We start from the raw sequence: 19,164 nt of genomic DNA, 5'->3' as shown, positions 1-19,164 counted from the left end.
GTAGCCCCCAGGCTCCGGGAAGCCGTCCAGGCTGGGTCCACCTCTGACCCCACCATCCATCCTGTCCTTTTCATGACATTTATTGAGGTCCCCTCTCAGAGGCCTCACTGGCCACCCCAGTTCGGAAGTCTGGGCTGTCCACATCCCCCGCCAGCTGTTTGTTGACTCCAGCATGTACACAGTCATATGCTGGTGGTGGGTTTTAGTCTCTCTGAATGGGAATGGTGCAGGCACAGAGGGACCCCTGGGCCACCCTCAAGGCCCCACGACCTTGGGAGGAATCAAGAATCAGCTTCATTCTCTCTTGATTTGAACAAAACCAGTGGTAAAAGGACGATTTTTAGTCACTCAGGGGACTGAACATGGTCCAGCTCCAGCAGGAGGGACAGGATCCCATCATAGACTTTGTGAACATTTTGTTGGCGTAATAAGAGTATTTGGTTATATTTCCCAAAGACTTTGTTTCATAAATAACCAAGTCTCTGCAGGTGAAAGGGTGTGGTGTGTGGGGCTGGCTCAAAGATGCTCCAGGAGGAAGGGGGTGTCGGAACGTTTGGGGTCCTCTCCCATTTCCCTACTTGTGTGTGTTCCAAGTTTCCATAGTCAAATGTTTCTCCCCAGGCCCGGAGGAGGGGCCACACCACCGCCAGAACCTGGGGCTGAGCCTCACCAGCCCTCAGCCTTTGCTCTCCTCCCGCTGGGCAGGTGTGTCAGGGCCCTTGATGCTGGGTCCCTGACTTGCTTTGCTCTGAGACACAAAGCCCTCTTTCTGTTGCAGAGGACACTCTGAGATACCTGGGTGAGTCATCCGCTGCTAAGTGGGGAGTAAGTGGGGAGTAATGTGCTAGCTCACAGGCACTCCTGTCACTCTAGGGAAGGGAGGAGGGGAGGGAGGGGAGAAGCTGGACCCAGGCGCTAGGAGAGTCGGGCCAAGGAGGCCAGGACCCCAGGACCAACTGCAAGCCCCTCAGCTGCAGTGGGGGGTGAGGGTCTGTGCTGGGCCAAGGCTCTGGCAGCTGGCAACTACTGTTTGTATGGTGTGTGTGTTGGGGGCAGCCCTCAGACCAGCAGAGCCTGATTCTCCCTGATCAGGAGGAAACCTCCATGTCCTTGGGAAGCTCACAGGTGGAGTGTGCCAGCCCTCAGTGGCTGCCGTCCACTAGCTGTGGTGGGCATTGGCCTCCTCCACCATCCTGGAAGGTGGGCCCAGCCAGGAGGTGTGGGTAACCTCTGCATTGTAGCTCAGGCCAGGCATCTTGGGCCCCCCAGAGAAACGCTGCTGGTATCAGATAGAGCAGCTGGGAGGGGCAGCTGCTGCTACACCTGGACAAAGGTGAAGGGGACTGTGGTGGCCACCACCATGCTATCCAGGAGGTTCAGCCTCAGGGGGGCAGCCAGGTGTGGTGCGGAAGACACAAGGACAGATGACATCCTGGCATGATGGGTGTTCAGGGTGCCTGGAGGGACAACTCTTGGAGTTAGATGATGCCCTGTATCAGGGGACTTGGAGCCACTCTGGGTGGACAGGAGGTGGTGGGGGTGGCTCAGGGGTAGGTGTGGTCTACAGTGCCCCTAATTGTCCCCAGTGCCCCCATGCCCTCCGGCCAGCCTGCCTGTGCCACTTCTGGCCGTGGGCCATGGCCTGTTCTCCATAGGAGCCCCAACCCAGGGCCTGTGCTGCCTCACTGATGGTAATAACTCTCAGGCAGGCAGCTGACTGTTCTCTAGCACACTGTGCTAGGCCTGGGGGTTCAGCCCCACCGCCTCCTCTCAGGCCAGCATGTGGTCATCGCCGCAACTCTGGCTGCACTGGCAGGTTCTCGCTGCTTGGTGGTTTCATGTTGAGAGGATGGAGGGTTGGATGTCAGAGCACAAAATGGGTATTTCAGCAAGTGCTTCAAAATGCATTAGCGTCTCCAACCCAGTTCTCATGTGAAGAGAAACTTTCTTTTTAGGGACAGAAATGTCTTGGCTGGAAGCCAGGCTCCTACCAGGTGACATGGCGCCCCCCCACGCCCAGCCCTGGGGTCTGGGAGCTGCTCACCAGTTGCCGTGGCGTCTGATGGTTGCAATGAGGTAGAATCTTTTAGAGATGTGAGGACGGGATTAACCTGATCACCGGATCAGCCAGGCTGTCATTCTCTGAGTCACTCACTCCTGGGAGCCTCTCCATGGGGCTGGGACAGGGAACAGGGCACTTGGGCAGACACTGCTCTGGAGGGTCAGGTAGCCAGTGTGATGTGTTCAAAACTGTCATGTTACAGGAAACAAAGGTCTGGGCTGGACTTCTGACTCCTTTTCTCTGATTAGGAAAGTGAGTTCAGACCTTGCTGCAGGGACAGTAATGACGCAGCTGGATTTAAACCAGGTCTGCCCCTCAGACCCTCACTCTTCATGCAGTAGTCTGGTCAGGTGGCAGCAGTGGTGTGGTCATGATGAAGGTGCTGATGCTGGGAATCCTGGTGGGTGGCAATGGTGATGTTGGTGACACCTACGGGGAGGCCATGGTTAGTGGGAGTGGGGGTGGAGGTGGTGGTAGACAGTGACAGTGGTGGTGTGAAGCTGTCTTGTGGGTAGTAGAGGCAGTGGCTTTGATGGTGGTGACAGAAGTAATGGGGGGGTGACAGTGGGCATGGTGATGACAGTAATGGCAGTAGTGGGTAGAGATGCTGGTGATGGGTTTGCTGTGGTCTGAAAGTTTGTATCCCTCCTCAAATTCCCATATTGAAATCCTAATCCGTAAGGTGATGGATTAGGAGGTGGATCCTTTGGAGTCATTAGGTCATGAGGGTGGGGCCCTCATGAATGGAATTAGTGCCCTTAGAAAAGACCCCACAGAGCTCCCTTCCCCTTCTGCCATGTGAGGACTCAGCGAGTAGTGTGCAACCAGGATGAGGGCTCACTAGCACCCTGATCTTGGACTTCCAGTCTCCAGAACTGTGAGAGAGAAATGTCTGTTGTTTAAACTCTAAGTCCTGTGGTGCCTGGGACGGTGTGGAGGGTGCAGGTGGTGGTGTTAATAGGGGTGATGGTGGTTATGGAGGTGGTGACTGTGGCCATGGGGTTGGAGGAAGTGGTTGTGACAATAATTATGACAACTTGTCTGTGGGACACTTGGAATTCAGGCCAGAGCCTGAAGCATGGGCAGTGTTCTCATGTTAGTGCCTCCTGCTGGAGATGCGAAGGGTTAGGGACTCACCACTCCCCCCACAGGGGCACAGGAGCTGCAGGCCTGCCTGGAACCCCTGCCCAGGATCCACCTTCTGCATCTCCACCTCACAGTCAGCTCAGCAGGGGAGACACCAGGATCCTGTGGACTGCTGAAGTGGCCTTTTATTTGTATTACAATAATGCACAAAACAAGTATCTGAAACCAAGACTGCTCTACCCAGCAAGGCTGTCATTTAGCATAGATGGTGAAATAAGGAGCTTCCCAGACAAAAAGGCCAAAGGAGTTCATTGCCACCAAGCCAGCACTGTGGGAAGTGCTAAAGGGACTGCTGTAATAAGAACAGAGAGACACAGTCAGAAAGAATTAAAATGGCAATAGGTAAGTACCAATGAATAATAACCTTAAATATAAATGGATTAAATGCTCCAATCAAAGGACATAGGGTAGCTGAATGGATAAGAAAACATGAATCAAATATATGCTGTTTACAAGCTACCCAACCTCAGAACAAAAGAGTCACACAGGCTGGAAAAAAACACGCACACACACCAACACCCCCAGCCCCCCAACCTCAGGAGGACTTTAAAGGAGAGATTGACAGCAATATGGTCATAGTAGGGGACTTTAATACCCCACTGACTTCACTGGATAGATCTTTCAGGAAAAAAATCAACAAGGGAACAGTGACTCTAAATAACACACTAGATCAGGTGGATTTAATTGACATTTACAGAACATTTCACCCCAAAGCTGCAGAATAGGCATGTCCTCAAGTGCACATGGGACATTCTCTAAGATAGACCACATGTTAGGACACAAAACAAGTCTCTACAAGTTCAAGAAGATGGAGATCATATCAAAAATCTCGGACATTTACACCATGGAATACTATGCAGTTGTAAAAAAGAAGGACCCCTTACCCTTACCCTTTGAGACAGCATGGTGGGACCTGGAGAGTATTATGCTAAGCGAAATAAGCCAGTCAGAGAAAGAAGTGTCACATTATCTCACTCATATGTGGAATCTAATGAACAAAATAAGCCGATGAACAAAATAGATCCAGAGACATAAGCATGGAACAGACTGAGGGATCTCAGAGGGAAGGGGGTGGGTGGGTGAGAGGGGAGAGATTAACCTAAGAACTTATATGCATAACTCATGTACACAGACAATAGTGTGGTAAAGGCCTGGGGGGAAGGGATCAATGGGGGGAAAAAGGGGACTTTTGTAATACTTCCAACAATAAAGATAAATTTAAAAAATCAATAATGCAGTGCCCGCTGGGCCCAGGGACTGTGGTTTATTGTGTGGTGGTTGGGCTATGAACTGAGGGTCCATTTTCACTTGGCCTGGTGGAGGCTGAGGCCCAGGGGGTGCATGGCTGCCCAAGCTGCTCCTGCCACAAATCACTCAGCTGATGAATGTACTCTGGTGATGGGCCCACCTCCATTCATCTTGCCTCTGGTCTGGGTTGGTGAGGGAGGAGGGCCTGGCAGGAGGGCAGTGTCTAGAACCAGAACCCCTGCCTCAGGCATGGAAACCTGACTCTCCTGGATCATTGTGCTTATGCCTGGCTCCTGAGAGGCCCACAGCAGACAGTGAGGTGCCCACAGCCCTGAAACAGGGGCTTTGGAGGAAGTCACCAGCATGGGGCAGCTGGGTGTGTGCAGCTGGGCAGGGTGTTGGGGCCAGAGGTCGTGGGCTGTCCAGGTCAGGAGCCCAAGAAGGCTGCAGCTCGAACAGGTGGCCCACGGCCACGTTTAAGAGGGTGGAGCGGGGGAGGCAGCTGTGAAGTGCAGTCATCCAGGCCCCGCCCCAAGGGAGGGGAGGGAGTGGCCAGCAGTCAGGTGACCAGGGTTGAAAGCCTAGAGCGGGCTGGGGGGAATGGAGGGTGAGGGCAAGCCCTGTGGTGTCCACTGCTCCAACCCTGTGCCCCTCTCAACACACCCCTGCAAGCCCCTGGGGTTCACCTCCCTTGCTCGGACCAGTCCAGATGATGGTGGAGGCTGTGCCAACTCCTGGCACCCAGTAGATGCTGCATAAGCCACAATTGTCCCTATATTGTTGGCCCCACATTGTGCCCAGGCTCCCTCAGCTCTGGGGATTTGGGGGAGGCCAGGGGGCCGCTGGGCAGGGCTTGCACTACTCTAGGACAGTCCCCAGCCCACACAGCAAACCCTCTGGGCCCAGCGCTGTGGGGAGCGGAGGACAGGGAGGATAGCACTGTGCCAAGGTTGCATAGCTGGCCAGCAGCAGGGGTAGGGGGACCCAGGCCTCTGGCCGAGCCGGCCACTGCCATTTCCGGTAGGAGGGGTGCTGGGCAGGGGTCCTTCTAGGAGGGTTCCTTACAGGCGCAGAGTGTGCCTACGTGGGGAAGCTCTGCGTCACAGAGCTATTCTCAGCCTCTCTCCATTTATGGCTCCGGAAGCGGTGGCGGTGTGCTGGGGAGAGATTTCACCGGAGGAGCAGGAACAGCAGGAAAGTGCAGCCACCACCCCCTCCCTGGCACTGCATCTGAATCCCCAGTTCCGGGGGCAGCTGGCCAGGGCCAGCTGGCAGCCAGCCTCTTCCCTGGCTGAGGGGCTGGCCACATTTGGGTATCTGGCAGCAGGATCTGGGGTCCCTGGGCATACAGGGAGGTGGTGGGGATGCACACAGTCTGGCTGGGGGCCCAGTGGGGCAGAGAGGAGGGGGCAGCTAAATTTCACCCCCCCCCCCCAGGAGGCTCCCAGCTGCTCCGGGTGAGTCCACATCTCCTCCCATACCTGCCAGGGTCTCCAAGGGACGCAGACCCTGGCTCCCCCTCATACCTGAACCCTAAACAGCCCTAAGACTGGCCCTTCTCCCACCCATGACATCTGGCTGTCCAGCTGGGACACTGGCCTGAGCAGCTCCCCATCTGCCTGCACCTGTGACCCCTGTCCTCCCTCCAGGCTATAGACCCAGTGTTGGAGGCCAGAGTCCTGGCCACTGTGAGGAGGGCCTGGGAACCCCTTCCCAATCCCCCTTGCCATCCCAGCTCTGCTGCTGGAGACAGAACCCAGCTGCCCTATCCCCCTCCCTGACAGACCCCCTGTACCCAGTTCACCCCTGCTCACCCTCCAGCTGTTCCCACCCATCAGGGCCCCCTGGGCTGCTGGCCCCAGTACACTGGGGGTGTCGAGGGCATTTCTAACCAGAAGGAGTCTCATTGTCCACTTGATGTGCCCAGAGCAAGCTCAGGGCCTGGCACAACTCGGCTGGACAGAAAAGTTCAGGAAGGCACCATGCACACTCACACACATGTGCACACTCATGCTTATGCACACACACACACTTATACTCTTAAACTGGCACACACAGGAGGGGTCACATATAAGGGAGGACAAGGCTCACAGAAGACTGTTAACACTGCCCTGGGAGGCTCAGAAGCCTCCCTGGAGAGGGTGACACTGGACTCAGATTTAGACAACACATAAAGCCATATTGAGATTTTATACTTAGGTTTTAACACTGGGTGGGCCGTTTTCAGTTGAATACGGGGTGGCAGGAGGTGGGGTAGACAGTGCATTTCTGGTGGAGGGAGTGGCGTGGTTGCAGATGCAGTCGGCTCCTCATCACGCACTGATGCCATTGATCCTTAGGCCTGAGTGGAGAAGGGCCTCAGGGAGCACTCAGTCCAGTCTGCTCCTTGCATGTGGATGACCGGGCCAGATGGGTTCAGTGATTTGCAGAAGCTCACACAGCTCCTCCAGGAGAGGTGGGAGGAAAAGCAGGTCCTGACTCCTGTCCAGTGGTCTTTGGATACTCAGACCAGGCCAGAGGCACCTGCTGAGCTGAGGCCACATTTTATTTTATTTATTTTATTTTTAATTTTAATTTTTAAAAAATACATATTTTAATTGATTTCACAGAAAGGAAGGGAGAGGGAGAGAGAGAAACATCAATGATGAGTCACTGATTGGCTGCCTCCTGCATGCCCCCTACTGGGAATTGAGCCCGAAACCTGGGCATATGCTCTGACCGGGAATCGAACAGCAATCTCCTGGATCCTAGGTCGGCACTCAACCACTGAGCCACGCTGGCCAGGCCTGAGGGAACATTTTAGACGCACATCCCCTGTGGAGCTGTCCGCAGCCCCAGCCCTTCTCTGCGTTCCTGCCCCTGTACCTTGGTGTGACCCTTACTGTCCTGCTGCAGGGGCCTCTCTTCACTAGGTTCCCGGAAGCCGAGGGCGGCACCTTGAAGAGCTGGAGGCTCTGAGCAGAGGTTGCACCTGCTGCTGCTGGCACATGGCCCGGAGTCCTCCAGGACCTACCTGGGGTAGTGGGGTATTTTATGGGGTGATTTACACCTCCCTGCATCCTACCTTGCTCAGTGCCGGCCAAGTCTTGCTCAGGAACTGTTTGTTGATTGAATGACCCACTCCATGGCTGAGCTGGGCAGAAATGGTTGTGTACTCTTTACCTGTGAGGAAACTGAGGCAGGGAAGGGGCAAGGCCACTTCAGGAGCTGGCAGGTCTTTTCCCACTCCCTCTCCCACTCCTGCCTGGGCTCTAGCTTCCTTGCTGCAGGGCTGGGACAGCCCCTGGCCCTCTCTCAGCCTCAGTTTCCTCTTCCATAATAGCTGGGGAGGTGGTGAGGGTGGTGGGGCCCTTTGAGGGTGGGCTCTCCACCACCTGGGACTTTGGCTCCTGGGCTCAGCTTCCTGTTCAGGGGCGGGGGATGCCTGCAGGTTATGAGGAGCAGCTGGTTCAGGCACCACTGTGCCAGGATCATCGGAAAAATACAAAATGGAGTGGAAGGCACTGAGGCAGGAGGCAGGAGGCAGGAAGGAGGGAGGAGGGAGGAGGGCGGAGGGTCTGGTGTGTTGGGGCCCAGAAGGAACTGGCTGCCTGTTCCAGGAACAGGATGCAGCACACACCCTGCCAAACCAGAGAAGAGGAAGCAGGGAAGGGGGGATTGGAAAGAAAATATTCCCCCAGTTCCTCGATGCTTCCCCTGGGTCCCCAGGCCAGGGCTCAGCCCCCTGCTCTTGTCACCTCCTGTTTCAGGTCTCTTGAGACCCCTGGCCGGTCCTGCCCTGGCTCTGGGGGCCTCTCCCAGGCTGTTCTGCTGCAGGGGGCACATCGGTCAGGTGTGGCCTAGGAACCCTGTGAGCAGCTGGCTCAGTAGCCTGGGGCGGGTCCCCCCACCTCTCAGAATCTCTGTGAAAATGGGGTGAGGCCATCTCCTTCAGAAATGACAGCTGGAAACCCGAATCCTTGTCTCCCTTTCCTGGCATCTCTCTCTGCCCCTCCATCTTCCCCACCTCAACCCTTCTTTCCTCCTTGGTCTTCACCACCTCTCCAAGTCTCAGCTCTGACCTGATGTGTCCTGTGCCCTCCATCCGCTGTGGCACCCTCAGGGGAGGGACAGTGTCTGAGGCTGGACCAGTGGGAGGGCCCAGGTGTCCTTCCAGGTGCCTTTGCTCAGACTTCAGGCCCATCTGCCATCTGCTCACCCATGTCTCCAGGTCTGTGCAGCTGCCTGACACATGGCCTGGCCCTGGCCTGGAGAAGCAGAGAAGGTGGACAGAGCAAGAGAGCAGCAGAAGAGGGTGCCAAAGACCAGGGTCCCCACCTCATTCACCTCCCAGGTCCTAGAAATGACAATGTGACAAGAGGCTTGGGCTGGGACCAGGTGGGACAAGAGAAGAGGCCCTCAGCCTCAGGAACACAAGACCCTGTCACCCTATTTCACAGGTGGAAAGTTGAGGCTCAGGTGAGCCCAACATCTCCCAACCAGAAATGGATGAAGGGCCAGGTCCTCCATCTGTTCCTTGACTCACCCAAAGGCCTGCTCTGTGTCAGGTCTGCTCACTTGGCTGTGAGCCCATAAATCGATCCTGCCCTGTGAGAGGCAGCAGCGTTAGGAGTGTTGCATTCAGGCAGAAGGGAGGAGTAGCCTGGTGTGGGGAGCCCTAGCCTGGGAGTATGGAAACTGAGGTCACAGCAGGTCCGGGACACCTGGGCCTGGATGGAGGGAGGCTGCCCACCAGGAAGTTCTGGTCCAGGAGCTGGGCCTGCGGTGGGCACAGGGCTGCCTGGTCCTCTACCAGCTCCCTCAGTTGTGGTGGCAATGGAACGAGGCCATGTGACCCAGGATGTCCCCACAGAGTGGCAGGTTGAACAGTGGTTTGTGTGGAGGGTGGGCCAAGGCTGGGCAGGAAGGGGCAGGTGAGAGTGAGGGGCAGAACTCACCCCCCAGCAGCCCTAGATTTTCACCCACAAGGACGGGGCTGTGAAGCACCTGCTGTCATCAGATGGAGTGTATGCATGCATGTGTGTGTATATGCATGTGTGTGTGTGCACGCACATCTGTGTATGCATGTATGCAAGTGTGTGCATGTGTATGTGTAAGGTGGCCTGTGAGCTCTGCCTCCCAAAGGAGCTGGTGCTCACACCCAGGCACTGATTGCTGACACTGAACATTAGCAGGGAGGGAGCTGGTGCAAATACTTGGAGTCTGGAAAGCCAAGAGAGCAGGGAGGGAGGCCAGGTTGTGTGGCCCAGGAGCCTGCACTAAGGGGTCCCCAGAGGTGGGTGTGAGTATTATGGGTCAAGTACTTGGTCACAGAGCAAGGTACTGGGAGGCAGGTACTGTCTAGGGGCTGGACAGGAGTTCTGAGAGGCACAAGGCTCAATGTAGGGTGAGGTGGGGTAAGGCATGCTGAGGCTGTGGATTTGGGAGGGAGACCTATCTTGAGATAAGCATCTTAGCAGCTGGGGTATGGGAGCCTGGTGGCCTAGGGGCATAAGGTCAGAACCCTATAGGGGCTTGAGTGGGGGCAGCCTGGATCCTAGCATTGGGCAGACCCCTCTGTTGTCACACTGGCCTGCCCTCTGTCCCCTGCAGGGCACTCTCCTTCTAAGGCAGGCAAGGCCTCAGAAGTTGTAGGCCCAGGAGCAGCGGACCAGCTGGGCTCCAAGAGTGGGGAGTCTCCAGGCCCTCCTCCCTCCTTGCACAATCCAGCTCTCCCTCCACCTGCCCCTCCCCAGCCTGATTCATCCAGCTCTGGGTGGAGGTCTGCACTCTGTGTGTGGAGGGTGGGCAAGGACAGGCAGGGGCAGACCCCCATCCCAGGTGGGAAGGAAGCCACCTCTTTTCTTGAGGTGGAATGGAGCCCCAGGCTCCAGTGTGGGGGTTGCTGAGGCTTCTGGGCGATAATTGGGCAGCGAGTGCCTGTTCCCAGAGCAAGAAGAGCTGCAGCCCATCACCTGTCATTGCAGGCCCTGTGAACACAGCCTTTGTGCAGGTCCTGCCCTGCTCTGCCCCAGCATCTCCCCTTTCCCTGGACTCAGGCTGGACTGGCCATGGAAGGGGGACACCAAGGATCTGGGTCAAGCCCAACCCAACCTTGAGACCCCCTCTCAGGCCTGGCTCCCCCACAGAGGTGATGCGTTAACCCAGCCCCCTTTCAATCTCCTGCCTTTGCTCTCCCCTCCCCCAGCCCCTCTGGTACCCTATCAGCTTCCCTTGCCTAGTCAACCCCTCCCTGGCCCCCTAGGCCCTGGCTGGGCTCCCCAACATCCAAGAAGACCTGCCAGGCCACTGCTGCCTTGGGTATGGTGGGCTGGAGGTTAGAGACCACTGTGGGAGCAAGGACCATGGAGCCATGCCCTGGCCCAGGCTACCCAGCTGGTCAGGGGACCTGGGCCTGAGTACCACCCTCAGGGGCCACAAAGACTTTGTAAGAAACTGTTGGGGGAGGGGTGGCTCCTGGTCACTCAGGTGCTGGCTCTGGTACTTCCACTGCATAAGCGTGTGGGTGCGCACACCGGTGGGTGAGTGTAGTCCCTGCCCAGCTGGCTCAGGGGGTGCCTTTCCTGACAAGGGCCCTCAGACACAGGCCCACGCTCACCTCAGACATGGGCACAGGCTCCCCTCTCCATGCAGGCTCCTGGTGACCAGCCACACTTGCTGGTCTCCCACATTCACCCCTCAGACATCTCACACAGGCCTGTAGCCTCCTCTGACTCCTTCTGGGGAAACGCCTGGGCTGGGCGGCTCTGGGATCCCTGCTCTGGAAGCATCTCTGCCTGCCTTCTCCCCTCCTCTGCCCACCCACTCGCCTTTAATTAGAAATGCCAGGAGAGCCATTTGGGGGGCGGGTGTTTGCCAGAAAGACTTTCCTATCCAAAGCAGGGGCGGAAGCTTAGAGGAAAGGAGGAGACAGATTGGCTCTGGATGGGGAGGAGGGCTCCCCGAGCAGGGAGAAGGGGCCTGGGGGGAGTGGTGATTCCAGAGTGTGGGCACCTGAGCTGTGTGTCCTTGAGTGAGTGAACAAGACAGAGTGGGGCTGTGTGAGGGAGGTGGGGGTGAGCATGTCAGTGTGTGGGATGAGTGTGTATATGGGGGGATGCGTGTCTGTGTGGGGGGGTGAGTGTGTGGGGAGGCATGACTGGGGGATGAGTGTGCAGTGTGTGTGTTGGGGGGGGAATGGGCAGCAGGGGCTAAGCTCTCTTGACTGGCATTGGTGGTGCGCGCACTTCTGGCTGTGGGGAATGGTGTGTGTTACCTATGCCTAGGTAACTTCAGAGGACCTGGGACTCAGACCCATCCTCCACGGGGTTACCCAGGAAGGATGTCCCTCCCCTGCCACTGTTGCCAGGGAGGCAGAGGGGAATCTCAGCTTCCGGAGCCCCACTCCTTATATGGTGTTTTCTTTTCTCTGCCTCTGCTGACTCTGGAAGGCTGCCTGCATCCCTCCTCCTCCCCGCTCCCTCCTTCTCCCGGCTCCCTCCTCCTCTCTCCCTCTGCCAACCTCTTAGAGTCTTGGAGCTTCCGACCGGGTTCCTCCTGTGGCCTGGGGTCTTCAGGGTCCAGCCCCCTGCCGTGGGCTGCAGGACCCCTCCCCACCCCCACCCTAGGGACACGCTTCCAGATTTCCCTGGGGACACTAAATGGAGAAGTCACCAAAGCCCTGGGAGTGGGGCGTAGGGCAGTTCTGTTCAGTCATTGGACAGGTTGTCACACATCCACACCAATGCCAGGGTCCTGGCAGAGTCAAGGCCTGGGTGCATGTCCCTCACTCCTACGGCGTTGCGGTAGGAGCGGCCCAGGGCAGGAGCTCCAGGCCGCATCTGGAACTCACAGCTGACACTTGGAAGTGTGCGCGTGCCTCACCAGAGCACCTGAAGGCTCCTTGGAACTTTCGGCTCAAGGGAAGGAGGGCCTGAATATTGAGGTGGTTGTCAGGATTCAACCGCAGCTGGACTGGGCAGGGTCCGGGTCAGGGTTGCAGGCAAGGAGGACCCAGGAAGCAGAGTCCGGCGCCAGCACCCTCACCCTCACCCTTCCCAATAGGGAGATGGAGATGAGGGCGCAGTCCCCCGCGGACGCGGCCGTCTGACCGCCAGCCCGGCCTCTGCGGGCACACACCGGCCCCGCCCAGCGCCGGTGCGGGGTGGTCGCTGGTCCCCAACGCGAACCTCGGGCTTTGCGGGTGAATGAGCGGGAGGAGGCGGCGGAGTCAGAGGATTAGTCACCCGCCCGCGGTGCGTGCAGGGGGTGGGTCCTCCCTCTGCGCGGAGCACGAGTCGGCGCGGAGGAGGCCCGCAGGCGGCGCGGCCAATGGGAGCCCGGCTCGGCGGGGCCGCCCACGGGCGCCGGCCGCATAAAGAGCCCGCGGCGCGGGCCGGCGCCGAGCTCCGCGCTGCTGCTCCCGCGCCGCCGCCGCACCGGGTCCGACCGAGCCTCCGCCGCGCCGCCGCCGCACCCGGTCCGACCGAGCCTCCGCCGCGCCGCCGCCGCCCCCGGTCCGACCGAGCCTCCGCCGCGCCGCCGCCGGAGCCCCGGGCCGCCCGCCGCCTCCCTCCCGTGCGAGCATCGCGGCCACCTGCGCGCAGATGGAGCTGGACCGCAGGACCGCCGGCGGCCTCCACGCCTACTCCGGGCCCCGAGGCGGGCCGGCGGCCAAGCCCAACGTGATCCTGCAGATCGGTAAGTGCCGGGCCGAGATGCTGGAGCACGTGCGGAGGACCCACCGGCACCTGCTGGCGGAGGTATCCAAGCAGGTGGAGCGCGAGCTGAAAGGGCTGCACAGGTCGGTGGGCAAGCTGGAGAGCAACCTGGACGGCTATGTGCCCACGAGCGACTCCCAGCGCTGGAAAAAGTCCATCAAGGCCTGCTTGTGCCGCTGCCAGGAGACCATCGCCAACCTGGAGCGCTGGGTCAAGCGCGAGATGCACGTGTGGCGGGAGGTCTTCTACCGGCTGGAGAGGTGGGCAGATCGCCTGGAGGCCATGGGCGGCAAGTACCCGGTGGGCAGCGAGTCTGCCCGCCAGACTGTCTCCGTGGGTGTTGGGGGCCCCGAGGGCTGCTGCCAGGAGGCCGACGGCTACGACTACACGGTCAGCCCCTACGCCATCACCCCGCCGCCGGCCAGCGAGCTGCCCGGGCAGGAGCTGGAGGAGGCGCATCAGTACCCACCCTGGGGGTCCAGTGAGGATGGGCAGCCGAACCCTGGCGTGGACACGCAGATCTTCGACGACCCACATGAGTTCCTCAGCCACCTGGAAGAGTACCTGCGACAGGTGGGTGGCTCAGAGGAGTACTGGCTATCTCAAATCCAGAATCACATGAATGGGCCTGCCAAGAAGTGGTGGGAGTTCAAGCAGGGCTCGGTGAAGAACTGGGTGGAGTTCAAGAAGGAGTTCCTGCAGTACAGCGAGGGCACACTGTCCCGGGAGGCCCTGCAGCGTGAGCTGGACCTGCCACAGAAGCAGGGCGAGCCGCTGGACCAGTTCCTGTGGCGCAAGCGGGACCTGTACCAGACGCTCTATGTGGACGCTGATGAGGAGGAGATCATCCAGTACGTGGTGGGCACCCTGCAGCCCAAGCTCAAGCGCTTCCTGCGCCACCCCTTGCCCAAGACCCTGGAGCAGCTCATCCAGAGGGGCATGGAGGTGCAGGACGGCCTGGAGCAGGCCGTGGAGCCCGCTGGCCCCCAGCTCCCCGCCGAGGACGAGGCTGAGGTCGAGGCCCTCACACCGGCCCTTACCAGTGAGTCCGTGGCCAGTGATCGGACCCAGCCAGAATAGAGGGCATCCTGGGCCCAGCCTGCCCGCCACACCCCGCCTGTGGCCTTTGCCAACCAGAACTTTCAGACCGGGCTAACTCCCTCCTGGGGAAGCCTCGTCCTTACCCAGGCGGACACCCCCTAGCCTCCTGCCCGACGCACGCAGACACACGCCATCCAGTTATGGACAAGGTCCCTACACAGCCAAGGAGGCCCTCTCCCCTGGCGGCCTCCCTCCGTCTGTCTTCCGGGGCCCTGGGCCTGCCTGGCCCACCAGTCACCCCCTGCCACCCTCCCCCACTCTCAGGCATGACAGGAGTCCCAGTTCCCTCATTCTGCTCAGCGCCTGGCCCTCGTCCTGTAGTCCACCTCCAGATGGCACGGCCAGTGGACACCAAGCTCAGGGGACACCCCAGAGCAGAAACGGAAGCATAACCAGTGCCACAGGGACCTCAGCTTCGGGGCCGCAGCCCTCTCCCAGAAGTCACCTCGCAGGGCAGCCAGCCAGCCTCGGACAGCAGACAGCATGGCTCCCTGTCCTAGAGGACAGCTGAAGCTGAACTGCAGCCTCAGCAGTGGCGGACCTGCCGTCCTGTCTCCTGGCCCCTCAGGTGAGCCCCTGCATCAGGGCACTACCACCAGGAATCATTGTAGAGCTGGGAGAGCCCAGGGCCAAGTCCATGTTCGAGGCCAGCCCAGGAGGCTCAGAGGCACCCCAGTAAGTTAGCTGCAGGGCTGGGGTGGGGGTGGCATCCTGGAAAGCTGGGAAGCAGCAGAGTCTCCAGGGTTAGGGAGAGGGGGTTGGGTGGGAGGCAGGGCCGGGGGAGTTTGCTGAGCCAGCTCTCACACGGACCTGTGTTTTCTCTCCCCCAGCAGCATCTGATTCATGCCAGCCTGGAAAGACTCCAGCTCAGCAAAGTGACTCACCCATGGCAAGTGGAAGGTCCCATGGGGCCTGAGTCTTCAAACTGGCTGAGGCAGCAGCTGGTGTCCACAGAGCCAGGAGAGTGACAACAGGTAATGGACCCCGACCCTTCCACCCGACACCATGACCCTCAACTATCCTCACTAGGGACCTACGAGTCCCCTCCCCAGGGCCCCTTCACCAGTCCTCCGGACAAGCAGGGAGGCAGCCCACCAGGATCCTTGGGGCTTTGGCCCCCAGAGAGCAGCCCTGTATGTCCTTCCTATAGATACCGCCAGCCACCTGCCCTGTTCCTGACATCTGATGTCTTTCTTTCAGGTCTCAAGGCTCCCACAGAGCCCGTGCTGCTGTGCCTGGCACTGCCCTCTCCCCTCTCCTCCTGCAAGCTGCCTGCCCAAAAGGAGATGTCTGAGGCCAGCAAGAGAGGGGGCTGTAGAGAGGAGAGACCCTCAGAAAGCCAGCATAAAGGCCAGGGCCTACCATTATGTATGCCCTGCTGGCCCCCAGCCTCCCGGCCCCCAGTGCCACTGTGGCTGGAGTCTGGGTTCGCTACCCTGGACCCTGTCTCACTTCAGCCTAGGAAAACTTGCCCACTGTGTGGCCATCCTCTCCTCCCCTGCCAGAGCTTTCTGAGAGCCCTGGGGTTGAGGTTACAACCCTTGCCCCTCCCTGCGGCCCCAAGGCCCGCCCCAGGATATCCCAAAGCCTTTGCTCCTGGGTCTCAAGCTGGCTCTCTGCCAGGCCCCACTGTTGCCCAGGCCCGGACCGCCACCTCCCTGGCACCAACACCCTGGTGCTGGCCTGTGACTTGTGTCTGCAGAGCAGGTCCTGTTTGAGGGTTCTCCTTTCTGCCTGTCCGCTGAGGGTTCCCAGTTTTGGGGACCGACATCTGTAGGTGACTCTGCCAGTCATCCCTTGCCCCTGACACCCCTACAATTTTATTTTTGCACATGAACCATAACCCATACTCAGGCTGCAGGGAGGCCCTGGGTCCCCTGCCCCCACAGACCAAGTCTCAAGTGTCAGGCCAGGCTGTGGGCAGTCGCACCACCTTCCCTGAAGACAGACTCTTTTGTAAGATTTTGTTAATAAAACACTGAAACGTGGTGGACTGTGTGTGCTGCTGTTTCTTGGCCAGGTTGGGCGTCAGAATGGAGCTGCAGAAGGATGCAGCTCGGTGGTGGGCCCCTACGTTCAGATTGAGGGGTCTCCAGGAACTCCGGGGAGCACAGTCCATTACCCCACAGGGCAGCTGGTCAGGGTCCTGCATCCTCAGGCTGGAAGGGCCTTAGGGACTCCCCTTATAGAAGCCAGCCCCCTGTAGCCCCTCCTGAGGCAGGCAGCAGATGGGAGGGACTGGGAGGAGGCTGATGCTGCTTCCTTTCCCCATGCCAGCTGGGGTGTGAGTAGTGGGGGGTCCTGGGAACTCTTCTACTACCAGGGCTCAGCCTGCACAGAAGCCTGCAGGCCCAGGGGGACTTCTCAGGCCTTGGAGCCCTGGGGACCAGGGCAAGGTAAATTCCCTTCTGGGAGGGGACTCTGGTGAGTCCTGGGAGCAGGATTATGAACTTGGTTTCTCTAAGCCTCAGTTTCCTCATTTGCAAAATGGAGGAACCATCACTAACACAGTCCACGCATGGGATCACGAACACAGAAATGAGGGCCATCTGATGCCTTGTGGGTGGGTGGCCTCACCTGCCTCCAAGGGGGATGCCAGGCCCCTGAGGGAGGGAGAGGTAGCCTGGAGGGGATGCAGTGTTTAATGAGAAGCAGGGCTAGTGGGAGATGGACAATGAGAGGTTTGTTACAAGGGGTTGGCTCACTCGACCATGGGGCTGGCTAGGCTACTCCAAAGTCCATAGGGCCAGCAGGACTCTCTTCCCTCAGGCGAAGGCTCAGCTCTGCTAGGAAAGCCTTTCAACTGATTGAGCTAGGCCCACCGAGACCATCTTCATGATTGTCTCTATTCAAGTGGCCTGATAATGAGCTTCAATTATGCCTACACAAGACCTCAGTGACACTCAGGTTAGGGTTTGATTGGATGCCTGGGGACAGTACCCTAATCAAGTACCATCACAACTGCTAATCATCTGCAGGTGCTTGTCACCTACTCAGCTCAGGTCCTTCCCTCTGAAGGTGCTGCTCTGCTCAGTGGGGTGCTGGGCTAGGTGGGGAGGGACGGCAGGGGAGGGTGGCTGTGGGAGTGCCAGCTCAACCTGGGTAGGGCTGCTCTGCTGAGAGCCTAGACACAGGACCTGAGGACAGAACCTGCTGGAACAGGGAGAGGGGACCACCTGGGGAGGCAGGAAATGTCAGAGCCCAGGGAACCACCTGTCACCAGAAGTGGGGAAGCGTTGTCAGCGTCTCTCTATGATGAAAGGGCCACATCTTTCCTATTCCTCCCTTTTCTTTCTTTTAAGTAATGACAGTGCTAACAAGAGAGGGAAGAGGAAAGGGGAGCCGCAGGTTGGCTCCATGGAGATGCCCGAGAGGCAGATTTCTCCCTGGAAGTACCCTCTGCTGTGTGGCGCTGGAAGGGGTGGGTGCTTTCCCTCCCACAAGAGGTTACCCCCTCTAAATGAGAGTTGTGAAGCAGGCTCCTCAGCTCAAGTACTTTGAGATGCAGCCCCAAGTCTTTGTGTCTCAAGAAAATAGGCTGCAGGTTGGAGCGGGTGTCTCTCTTCTAGGTCTCTGTCTGTCTCTCTATCCTTCATTGTCTCTGTCTCTCTGTGTGTCTGTCTGTCTGTCTCTGTCTCTTCTTCTTCCCTTCTCCCTCCTTTGGCACAGCAGAGCGAGGAGGGAACTGGGGGTCAGAGTGGGTGGGACTCACGGCCCTGGGGATGAGGGGCCTGTGAGGGGCAGTGAGGGTGCTTTGTAGAAGACAGGAAGGACAAAGGGGAGAAGGGCTGGCCTGGGGCAGGATTGAGGAGGACATGCCAGGAGGGGCTGGAGGGCACTGCCATCCCAGCCATTCCCCAAGGAGCCACCCCTGATTCTAGACAAGGCTGAATTAGGAGGCTCCCCACTATGCTCCTCCCCCTTCTTCTGTCCCCCCACCCAGACCTGCTCAGCACCACTCAGGGGCTCTCCCATGCTGCAGGCTCCCAGCTTGCCCCCTGCTTGCAGGCAGCCGGGTGGCGTACATTAGCCTGCTTCCTCCAGGATTGAGACCAGGCAGCCCAGCCCCAGCCCTTGGCTCTGGGGGGCCCAGGTGTGGGGCCGTAGGTGCAGGGGCCCTCTGGATCTCAGCCACAGTGCTACCTGTGAGGGAGCCTCAGGGGAGAATGGGAAAACTGAGGCCTGAGAGGCAGGGAGTCACCAGGTGAACCAGATGGCCTCCACATCCCTGTCAGCCTCAGGCTGAGTCTGTGGGCAGGGACCAGGCAGCAAGTGTCCCTTCCTTGCCTCATACCTGGGGTCTCACCTGTCATGTTTAGCCTGCCCTGCCCTTTATAGCCCTGAATGGGCATTGCTCTCCCCGGACAACCAGTCTGCCTCTCTTAGCCTTTCCTAGAGCCCTACCCAGACGACCTCAGACCTGTGTGAACCAACAGCTGGACCTGAAGCCAGACAATAAGGCTGAGGGGTGGCTGGGCCCAGGTGGCCTTGCCAGAGACAGGACCCTCAAGGTCAGTGGGATTTGGGCTCACCAAGACCCCGCCTGCTGGCCACTCTTGCTCTCTGCACCCACATGTCCACCTGGAGCTGCTCCAACGGAGCCTAGGAAAGGCCTGGCCTTCCCTGCACCCCAAACCTGTCCCCACTCAGCCTGACTCCCCAGGGCAGGCCAGCTACATGCTCCCTGTTTTCCTGTAACTGCCACCTCGATGCTGTCCTTTCCCAGCTTTGCGCAGCGGCGGTGATCCACTGGGGAGCCGGCCTTCTTGGTCCGGGAGGCCAGAGCACCATCGTTAATGTTCGGTGTTCAGTGATCACGACTCCGAATATGCTCCAGGGAAGCAGCCTGCGATTAGATTTCCTTGCATACGCATTTGTTTTTTCCTGGAATTTTAGGTTCTCATTTCC

The 19,164-nt window shown here is 58.8% G+C and overlaps 1 protein-coding gene across 1 annotated transcript; it reads left to right on the top strand.

The window, feature by feature from the left end:
- The first annotated feature begins 13,035 nt into the window (after positions 1 to 13,035).
- Positions 13,036 to 14,235, top strand: ARC (activity regulated cytoskeleton associated protein). The gene has a single exon (XM_016216427.2). The coding sequence runs from the start codon at positions 13,042 to 13,044 to the stop codon at positions 14,233 to 14,235; it is 1,194 nt and encodes a 397-aa protein (XP_016071913.1). The 5' UTR covers positions 13,036 to 13,041.
- The last annotated feature ends 4,929 nt before the right edge of the window (positions 14,236 to 19,164 follow it).

Source organism: Miniopterus natalensis, chromosome 16 (genome assembly GCF_054644295.1).
Source record: "Miniopterus natalensis isolate mMinNat1 chromosome 16, mMinNat1.hap1, whole genome shotgun sequence".
Lineage (NCBI taxonomy): Eukaryota > Metazoa > Chordata > Mammalia > Chiroptera > Miniopteridae > Miniopterus > Miniopterus natalensis.
Note: the sequence above shows the minus strand (reverse complement) of the source record. Positions and strands in the feature narration are given on the sequence as shown.